At 39.0% G+C, this 11145-nt stretch overlaps 1 protein-coding gene across 2 annotated transcripts in view; it reads left to right on the top strand.

The window, feature by feature from the left end:
• The first annotated feature begins 618 nt into the window (after positions 1 to 618).
• The window catches only part of ttll4 (tubulin tyrosine ligase-like family, member 4), a 20136-nt gene continuing 9609 nt past the window's right edge, over positions 619 to 11145 (top strand). For both annotated transcript variants that reach the window (XM_028435611.1, XM_028435612.1), the window contains exons 1-10: positions 619 to 766; positions 4251 to 4681; positions 4953 to 5123; positions 7548 to 7660; positions 8310 to 8420; positions 8683 to 8759; positions 9761 to 9955; positions 10031 to 10113; positions 10192 to 10320; positions 10391 to 10513. In XM_028435611.1, the coding sequence (XP_028291412.1) occupies positions 4350 to 4681; positions 4953 to 5123; positions 7548 to 7660; positions 8310 to 8420; positions 8683 to 8759; positions 9761 to 9955; positions 10031 to 10113; positions 10192 to 10320; positions 10391 to 10513 (1334 nt within the window). In that variant the 5' untranslated portion in view covers positions 619 to 766; positions 4251 to 4349. The remainder of the gene's footprint in view (positions 767 to 4250; positions 4682 to 4952; positions 5124 to 7547; positions 7661 to 8309; positions 8421 to 8682; positions 8760 to 9760; positions 9956 to 10030; positions 10114 to 10191; positions 10321 to 10390; positions 10514 to 11145) is intronic.

The following is an 11145-nucleotide window of genomic DNA, read 5'->3' as shown; positions in this document are numbered from 1 at the left end:
CTCGTAAATGTACCTTTTCACAGTGAGAACTCATACTGTCCTTTTCACACTCGTCTCATCAATAATAATAATAATAATAATACATTTTATTTATAAGCACTTTTCAAAAACTCTAAAACACTTTACAGTTGTTAAAACATTTACACAAATGAAAAGAGAAACTAAGAATAATACAGTAAATACATAACAATCATAAGTTAAAGGAGTGTAAACAGAGGAGGCGTGTCACTGATACTGGTTCTAACATCACTTTTACTAAAGTGCTCAGATATGAGCATCATTCCTGGGTACAGTCTGAATCCTCCCGCTGGAGACCCAGGTAGTCGGTGTTTTCATTCACCAGGGGTCACCTGTGTGGAAACAAGAGGACTGCCTTGTTTCCATACTGCTGCTGAGCTGCTCCATCAGTTTTTAAAAGTGCTGAGATCAGCTGAAAGTGACATCAGAGGAAAACCCTGGCCCCTCCTCCTGTCTGAATATGTGTAATATTAATAATACATTAACGATCTCTGGAATAACATTATAAACGCTGTTAGGTTGGAATTATCAACAGATTACGGTCAGTGAATGAGCTTGTTTATGTTCACATCCCTCTGACCTTTGACCCCCTCCCCTCCAGGTCGCGCATGCGCAGTTCCAGAGTGTGAACAGGCTGATTAAATGTGGTTCAGTCGCAGTTTTTCGTCACTAAAGATCGTGGACGATGTTAAAATCACGGACTTCAAATCTACAGACGCAGGGGCTGGTGTTAGAGCTACTGACGCAGGTACGAACGAGTATAAAGACAACGTGAAGTTTGTCGGTGTTAAAGGCGTCAGTGAGCTGCTGTTTGTTTGTGCTGTTGCTAAGCTAACTGAGTCATTACCGGTGTCACGGATCTGTTGGTTTATGTTTGTTATGGTGACCAATGACTAGTTTATTATCTAGTGTCAGCGTGTTTAATGATACTCTTTAGTAGTCACCGTTAACGGTGCCGGTGTTAGCGCGCACAGACATAGTATACGTGACGCCGTAACAACTGTGAAGGGACGCGTCTACAGCGCCGCCATCTTGGAACAGTGCTGGTGTAGACAGTGGTGCATAGACATGTAAGGGATCATATTTGTTGTATAGTTATAGTGAAATAAACACCGACAGGACGGACAGAACCATTGATATTATGAATCAAGCGTTCCTATAGCAACAGCCTGTTACACAGAAAAAAACAGATTTACTGCAGTAATCGATGGGTTAAAAAGAATACAGTATCTATTAAAGCTAATAATGAGCCTAATTAATGATGGAATTATTTTAGTAGTAGATAATTCTTTATCTCTGTCTACATTGCTCACATGTTTAAGGTTTACAATAGACAATAGTTTAAGGAGACAATGGGACTGAGAGGTCTGTAGTGATAACAGGACAAACAGGCTGAGACAGGAAGTGAAATACTGTAGTAGATAGATTTATGTGAGGATTGTTTATGTTCTTGTTCCTTGAATATTAAAGTTCTTTGGCTACATTAATAATAAAGATGATGATGATGGAAATATAATATTAATTGTGACATTAATAATAATAATAGCAATAACAAATAGTATAATAAGAATCCAGTAACTATAATGCAAATAATAATATTAATAATAAAAAATATTAAATAATAAGAATAATATAAGAATATAATCTAACAATAAGTAATAATACCAATAACGATAATAATACAATAAGAATTCCATTTACTATAATATAAAATATTAATGATAATAATATGAGAATATAATGATAATTATAAGAATAGTAATAACAATAATACAATAGTAGCACAATTATACAATAATAATTGTCAAATGCAATGTATAGCCTTAAACAATGTTGTCAATAATAACCTGAGCACATCTGAATGTTTTCTAGGTTCCTTTTGTTCTATATCTATCTATCTATCTCTCTATCTATCTCTCTATCTCTCTATCTATCTCTCTAACTATCTATCTATCTATCTATCTATCTATCTCTCTCTCTCTCTCTCTCTCTCTCTCTCTCTCTCTCTCTCTCTCTCTCTCTTTCTCTCTATCTATCTCTCTCTCTCTCTCTCTCTCTCTCTCTCTCTATCTCTCTATCTATCTATCATCTATCTATCTATCTATCTATCTATCTATCTATCTATCTATCATGTCTGACGTTTGTTACAAACAAATCCCGTGAAAATTGCCTGAGAATTGAGTGATTTATGACAACTTTAATAGTGTAGCACATTATTCCTCTATAGATGTAAAGCACTGTAGAGCCAGTAGCACCTTTCCAAGATGGCCGCCCTGTAGACGCAGCAGTCGATGCGGCGTCTACGTGTTATAATGTCTATGATAGCGCGTGCTAACGGTGACATCGACAGGACGTTCCACTCTGACAGAAAAACAACATTAAATAATACTATTTTATTACGTTAAAAATATTTCTAAATAAGTGTAAATAAAACGTCAGCACTGACAGAGGAAGACAACAACAAAATATCACACACACATATAATGTAAAAGGTTTGGAAAGATGACATTTTAATAAAAAGAAAACCACATGAAAATAAAAGAATAATATATGAAAATTTCAATTAGAGATGCACCGAAATTAAAATATGTTGCCGAAGCTGAATAAAATATAAACGCTTTGCTGAATACTGAATGTCGAATGCAGTTGTTAAGTTTTTCACAATTTTTTTAATAGTGCATAAATAGCCTAGAATACATTTTTTTTTTTTTTTAAAGAAAGTAAATGTTTATTGAATAATCTGACATTTTTAAATATTCCAGTTGCTTTTCAAAAAAAAGCACAACAAAGTTTATCATTTATATTATCCCTTCAAATAAAACAAAACATGCATTCCAAAAAAACCTAAAGTGCATTAAAGTGGATAAACCCACAACAAATAATAATGTAAACCTAGTGAAATAAAATCTCTCTTATTTTTTTACAAATTCCATGTTTTCCACTTAAATTTTTTTAATTCCGTTTTTGTTTTTTAAGAAATATTTATCATTTATAAAAAGAAAATATTAGTTTTTAAGTCCTGTGAGGGAACAAAATAAATACTAATAAAAAAAACATAATTAAACAACAATGTATGTCAAAAATAAAGTGAGATACAATTTAAAGGTAGAAATAAGTTCTATTGACATGGATTATTCTGACTGCTCCTTTTTAATTATTTATGTCATATAAAGATGTATGAGAACAGCATTAATATCACCTGATTGCCTCTCAGAGATCAATGGTTTACTGAATCTGATCAGGGTTATTGATTAAGTTTTGATCATCTTAGTTTAAATTAACCTAATTTAAATGATCCCGATGACATCATTCTAAAACTAAATGGACACAAGGAAGCATCAGTTATTTCACCACTAGGGGTCAGAATATTTACAGTATCAATAATCTACGGTGTTTCAGACTCTACAATCCCTGGTATTGATGATCTTGTCCCACTGATCTTCTGTAGCTCTGATGAGAGGCTGGAATAAAAAGAACTAAAGGACAACATAGACTGAGTTATTCTTAGTTAACCAGACATAACCAATGGAACACTGAGCAGGGGAAGATGATTAAAGCTGATCACGTTCTCGCAGAGCACCACTGTGCTATACATAAAACGGGCAGAGCTTTACAGGCACAGCAAAGTTAAACGGGCACTAAGAAATGTGCGTTGGACACTACGTTACTGCACGTTGTTTGATTGCGTCATACGCTACTAATCGGCCTTGCTTTTGAACTCACTCAACTGAACACCAAATGTTGGGTTTTTTTTTGCAATATGCGGCCGAATATATTCAGTACATCCCTATTTCAATATGAAAATGTAACAAACATATTAAAGCTGACAGGACGTTCCACTCTGATGGAGAAACCACAGCCTGGAAAAATATCTAACTTCCTGATTTTATTCATTGAGTCTTCATCTGAGATTTAAATAAATTAATAAAGAATAAATACATAATGTAAATAACAATTGTAAAATCATTTTAAATAGAATGACAAGACTGGCAGGATATTGCATTCTGACCATAAAACCACACCATTTAAAAGTATATCATTAGAAAAAGCTTGAAAAGAACATTTGAATAAAAATAGATTTTGATAAACGTAAAACCCCATTAAAATAATGACAAAAATAGAATATATTAAAAAAACATTATGGATGACAGGACATCTCACTCTGACAGAAAAAACACTGCCTGGGAAAAAAAATCTAATTTCCTGATCTCACTTTTTATTCTTCTTCTCAGATTTTATCGGCAGCGTGCTTCCTGTTGTACTAGCGCCCTCTACTGGACCTGAGTCTGTTCCCTCGAACACTTCCATTGCCAAATCAGCCGCTGGGAGCAATGCCCACTAACCAATCTCTGCCATGGGGCGGAGCTAAGTTGCGGCGATGCACCGTCAGCCCCGTTAAAGTGCCTTTGAGCCAATCACAGAGGGGCTCGTCCTCGTCAGAGCACGCTCAGTGTGAGGACGTTACTCTGATAGTCATAGGGCGACCCCTCTCAGCCAATCACAGAAAAGCCTGGTGTCGTGAAGCTCCGCCTCTTCTGAACACCAAACCAACGGGGAGCCAGAAAGTATCAGAAGACAGGGGAGTGTCACTGAGCTCAGTCACTAATCACTTCTCCTCCATCATCCTAAGCCCCACCCCCTCAGAGGAGGAGGAGCCCACAGGGTGAGACCCCTCCTCTTTTTCTGTGGTGGAATTTTTCTAATGAGACACAAGTCAATGGTTCAACTAGGTCATACTTATTTACCAAGTTACTTATCCACAGTGAAGTCTAATTACTTTTACAGTCATGAACTAGTCCTAGAGCAGTATTTCTCTTTGAACTATTGTAATGTGACGTGACAGTTAGACAGCCTGTGATTGGTCAATAATATCTGACACTGTTTATTATTGTTCACACGCCTCTTCTCATGTTCTCCTACTTGGTGTTGGACAGTGTGCTGGTGGGCGGAGCCATGGGGGAACAGGAGGCGGAGCCAAAAGACAGAGACCTCAGTGAAGACGAAGAGACGTTAACATTTAAACCAATGAGAGCGAAGCACGCTGCACGTCTGTCTACGTCGTCCTCTGAGGACGCTGAAGACACCTCTGTGACCTCCTCTAGCAGGTCAGCACTAAGCCCCGCCTCCATCCATGCCCGTGCTGTGGAGTGGTGACACCAGTGGTGATCATGTTAACTGGTGACTGAGTGTTAGCTAAAACACAAAATGCAGTTTTTAAATGAAGAGTTTTATTAATGAGGAAGAAAAAAAAAAACAAAGCTACATGGCCCCGTATGAAAAAGTGTTTGCCCCCTAAACCTGATAAATGCTTACCTAATTACTGGTGTGTTTTGGATCGTTGTTCTGCTGTAGAACCAAGGTTGGCTTCAGCTTGAGGTCATAAACAGATGGTCAGATGTTCTCCTTCAGGATCTTTTGGTAGAATTCATGCTTCTATTTATCACAGCAAGTCTTCCTGCAGCAGCAAAACAGCCCCAGACCATCACACTACCACCACCACCATATTTTACTGTTGGTATGATGTTCTTTTCCATAAAGCTCAACTTTTGTCTTGTCAGTCCACAGAATATTTTCCCAAAAGTCTGGTGGATTGAGATGTTTTCTGGTAAAAATGAGATGATCCTTAATGATGTTGTTGCTTAGCAGTGGTTTTGGGTTTAGAACTCTACCATACAGACATTTAACCCAGTGTCTTTGTTATGATGGAGTCATCAACACTAGGGCTGGGCGATATATCGAATATACTCGATATATCGCAGCTTGTAGTCTGTGCGGTGTTGAAAATGACCATACCGTTAAACTCGCGGACTTTTTTTTTTTTGATGTGTTTGTTTTTTTTTTTGTTTTTGTTTTTTGTTTTTTTTAAATATCTTAGTGGCATTATGCACAAAAGGTGCACTTAAATTTAGTGTTGTTTTGAAATGTCATCTTAATGACAACATGCACAAAAGGGCACTATTTGTTTTAAAATATTGTAGTGGCATTATGTACAAAAAGTGCACTTTAATTTTGTGTTTTGAAATGCCATGTGAGTTGCATCCTGCACTAATGTCTTGTTTTGAAATGTCTCTGTTACAATTTTGCACAGAACGTGCACTTTCTGTTGACAATTTTATGTTTGAGCCACTCACTGTTTAATAAATACAGTTATGTCAACTTTGACTTAGTTGTGATATCCCCTTTTTTGCATGAAAGTTTAAAATTGGCATATATTAATGCAGTATGATCAAGAATGTTTTAATGTAGACATATAGAATCATCATACTGGTGTGATTTTGTGCATCAAAGTGTTAATTCAAGGGTAATGCAAAATATCGAGATATATATCGTGTATCGTGACATGGCCTAAAAATATCGCGGTATTTATAAAAGGCCATATCGCCCAGCCCTAATCAACACTGACCTTCACTGAGGAAAGTGATGCCTGCAGTTCTTTAGATGTTGTTGTGGGGTCTACTGTCACCTCATGGATGAGTCGTCGCTGTGCTTTTGGGGTAATTTTGGTCGGCCAGCCACTGTTCTGTGTTTTTTCTATTTGTGGATAATGGTTCTCACTGTGGTTCTCTGGAGTACCAAAGCTTTAGAAATGACTTTAGAACCTTCTCCAGACTGATAGATTTATGTCACTTTGTTCCTCATTTGTTCCTGCCTTTGGATCTCAGCATGACGTCTAGAGCTTTTGAGGATCTTTTGGTCTACATCACTTTGTCAGGTTCAGGTTCTATTGAAGTCATTTCTAGAGTGAGAACAGGTGAGCAGTAACCAGGCCTGGGCGTGGCTACAGGTGTGATCAACTACAGTTATGTTTTATCAGGAGCTGGGGGCAAACACTTTATCACACAGGGCCGTGAAGCTTTGGATTATTTTTCTTCATTAATAAAACCTTCATATATTTCTGTTAACTTTGACTAATGTTTACATTTGTTTGATGATCTGGAACATTTAAGTGTAGAAAACATGTAAAAAAAAAGTAAGAAATCAAGAAGGGGAAAACACTTTTTCACACCACTGTACACTATATATATATATGTACATATATGTATATACATATAGATATGTATGTATATTATGTAATGTTAAGTACATAACATTTCTAATAGTTTAGGACAATTACTGCTGTGATTGGGTGACTGTGATGAGGCAGTGCAGACACACATTAATGTCTACTCTAGTATTAATAGAGGCTAATGTCCTAGCTAACAGCTAAACACGTGTGCGTGCAGTGCAGTGCAGTGCTAGCAGCAGATCCCTGTAGAACGCTCCTTCCTTTGTCGTATTGTCAGTGTGTGTTTCCATTGTGTCATTGTTGTTGTCTTCCCCTGGTTTCCAGCTGCTGTATGTGTGTGTGTTTGATTCCCTGTGAGCTCAGAGGCTGCTCGGTAGTGAAGACTGAAGGTTATCATTCCTGATGACTGTGTTGTGAGTGTTAGTGAGGTGTCTACACACACACACAGGTGTTTAACGTGTGTGTGTGTGTGTGTCTGATCCTTCACTGTTTTTGTGTTCATCTTATTATTATTGTTTCTCAGTGTGGTGGAGCTGATGTCTGTAGACGATGATGCTGAGGAGCGTCCGGCGCTCGTCCCCAGTCTGTTCCCCCTGGTCCCCCCCACACTCTACTTCAGCACCGCCAATGAGAAAGGTAGGGTGGGTGGGGCTAAAACCCCCTGGTCAGACTCGGAAGAGTGTATGTGTGTGTGTCTACGCATTGTGAACGAACGGCGTGATCCGTTTACTGAGGACACATTTAGCCCTCGTACCAGGTGGTGCTATGGTTAAACTGGTGATCATGTTATCTTGTGAAAGATTTTAGCAAGATTTTTTTCTCTTTTTTAATCATATGTTAAGGTTTTATTTATTCAGACAAACTGTTCCTCAGGAAGTTAACCTTGATCTCCTTACATGTTTAGACTGACAACTGCCAGTCTTCTTCAGCAGATCATCAGCAGACAACCGCTTTGATGTTTCCTTTGATGAAACATCAAAGGAAACATCAAGGCAAACTTAAAAGCAATCATTCGCTGATCGTCAAAGCAGATCAGCATACGCCTCTGAAGAAGACTGTCAGTTGACAGCTGAAACACTGAGGAGATCAAAGTAAACTTCCTGAGGAACAGTTCGTCTGAATAAATAAAACATTAACATATGATTCTAAGGATGATTATTGTAAAAAATGAAGGTTATTGTGCAGCTGTGATCTCAGGTGTGTTTTCAGTGTGTTGTCATCAACAAGTGCCTGAGATATAATAATAATAATAATGTGTGTGTGTGTGTGTGTGTGTGTGTTCTAGTGGAGCTACTTCCTGTAGAGGAGCGCCGTCTGTTAAAGTGGAAGCTGAGCACGGTCACACCAAACGTGGTCAAACACACAATCACAAGATCACATTTCAAAATCACCAAGAGTGAGTACACAACTACACACACAACTACACGCACAACTACACACACTGGGAGGGAACATCTTTACACACAAACTACACACAGCTCTGCAGATTAGGTTATGTGTATCTGTTGTGGTGTGTGTGTGTGTGTGTGTGTGTGTGTGTGTGTGTGTGTGTGTGTGTGTGTGTGTGTGTGTGTGTGTGTGTGTGTGTGTGTGTGTGTGTGTGTGTGTGTGTGTGTGTGTGTGTGTGTGTGTGTGTGTGTGTGTGTGTGTGTACACAGAGAGTCACGACTGGCTGGGCTGTTGGGGTCACCACATGAAATCTCCTGCTTTCAAGACTCTTGGAGAACATCAGAAGGTGAGGTGTTCTAAACCAGTGGTTCTCAACCTTTTCAGCCCACGACCCTCCAAAATAAAGGTCCCATAGAGCGGGGACCCTCCAAAATAAAGGTCCCAGAGAGCAGGGACCCTCCAAAATAAAAGTCCCATAGAGCAGGGACCCCCACTGTAGCTGAAGGTGGTTGAACACAGACATGAACATTGAAGAACAGTCATGTGGAGACAGGACCATCTATAAGGGGGAATAAAGGAGAGATTTTTGGGGTCCATCCATAAAGTCAGTAAAATGATGGTCCATTGTTCTATGAATCTGTGATAACCACATTTATTTATTCATCTGAATAATATCCACTGTTATCCAGGAACGTTTAGTATTATTATTATAGTCATCTTAAAGATGGAAATCCTGGTTTTAATCACTAATAAAATGGTTCAAAGTGAATAAAAATAGTGGAAAAGGAGGTGAAATGGATTAAAAGTTATAAATTAGAGTGGACAAAAACAAGTGGTTCAAAGTGTTAATATTGGAACAATTAGTTTAAACTGGTAAATAATAGACATGACAAATGGTGAATATGGTTAAATTGGCAAAAAAAATTGTGAAACATGGTGAAAAGAGATTAAAAGTAACAATAATGGGTCAAAATATGTGACATTAGGTGTAAAAGTGGTGGAAAGGGTTTATAAGTGCTGAACATGTCTGGAAAGTGGAAAAAATGATGAAAAATGTGATGTAGAAATGTCAGAAATGGGAGAAATGTAGCAAAAATACATTAAAAGGAGCAAAAATATGGCACGAAAAAGTGATAAATAGGTTAAAATATGGTGAGTTTGGTGGAGTTGTAGATAAAGGGACAAAATAAACAAAAATGGGCTCAAATTGTCCAGAAAATATTCTTAGTTTCCTAAAGGCAACTGGCAACCCCCTCCCAGTGTCTTACAACCCTAAACGGGGTCCTGACCCCAAGGTTGAGAACCCCTGGTGTAGATGGTTGATGTGTGTGTGTGTGTCCCTCACAGTTGAACCACTTCCCAGGAACTTTCCAGATCGGTAGGAAGGACCGGCTGTGGAGGAACCTCTCTAAGATGCAGGCTCGCTTTGGTAAAAGAGAGTTTGGTTTCTTCCCACGGACCTTCATCCTGCCCCAGGACATCAAGCAGCTGCGTAAAGCGTGGGAGGGGGGCGGCTCCAGACAGACGTGGATCATCAAACCTGTACGTGGTCCTGGTTGTTGTAGACGTGTGTAGATGTTGTAAAGCTGCTCCTGATATGTCCTCTCTGTGCTGTAGCCGGCCTCAGCCAGAGGAACAGGGATCCAGGTGATCCATAAATGGAGTCAGATGCCAAGGAAGCGCCCCCTGCTGGTGCAGAAGTAAAGCCCACACAGCACACACTCAGTACCCATTAGAAAGCACCATTCCCACTCCACGTGTGTGTTCTCCTCTCTCAGGTACCTCCACAAGCCCTTCCTCATCAGTGGGAACAAGTTCGACCTGCGCATCTACGTCTACGTTACCTCCTACGACCCCCTCAGGGTCTACATCTACTCAGACGGACTCGTACGCTTCGCCAGCTGCAAGTCAGTATCGGAGCCATGCCCACGTCAACCTGTGTGGGCGTGGCTCTAATGTGTGCGTCTTTCTCTGCAGGTACTCCACCTCCATGAAGACTCTGAGCAACAAGTTCATCCACCTGACCAACTACAGCATCAACAAGAAGAACTCAGAGTACCAGAGCAACAGTGACGACACGGACTGTCAGGGACACAAGTGGTACACACACACACACACACACACACACACACACACACACGCACACACACAGTCTCAGTTTTTAAAAGTGCTGAGATCAGCTGAAAGTGACATCAGAGGAAAACCCTGGCCCCTCCTCCTGTCTGAATATGTGTAATATTAATAATACATTAACGATCTCTGGAATAACATTATAAACGCTGTTAGGTTGGAATTATCAACAGATTACGGTCAGTTAATGAGCTTGTTTATGTTCACATCCCTCTGACCTTTGACCCCCTCCCTCCCACCCACCCACAGGTCACACATGTGTAGTTCCAGACTGTGAACAGACCTATTAATCACTTATTAATTACTGATCCTTTAATAAATAATCCTTATTAAACATAACCTTCCTCTTGTGTTAGCTTTCTGTTAGCATCTCTAATGCTAACGGCTCAATTTGACCCATGTTTATAATCAGCTGTAAAATACACTAATAAATATTATTTATCATCTAATGAGTTTATCTTCTATTGGTTACGTTGTTAAGTTTCCTAATCAATGATTATGTTGGTAATTGAGCCTGTTTAAGTCACTATATCCATAGATTTATATTATTTTTAAATTGTAAAATGATCATGAAGAGAAGTGACAGGTAGTGGTGTGTGTGT

Source organism: Gouania willdenowi, chromosome 21 (genome assembly GCF_900634775.1).
Source record: "Gouania willdenowi chromosome 21, fGouWil2.1, whole genome shotgun sequence".
NCBI classification, from domain to species: domain Eukaryota; kingdom Metazoa; phylum Chordata; class Actinopteri; order Blenniiformes; family Gobiesocidae; genus Gouania; species Gouania willdenowi.
Note: the sequence above shows the minus strand (reverse complement) of the source record. Positions and strands in the feature narration are given on the sequence as shown.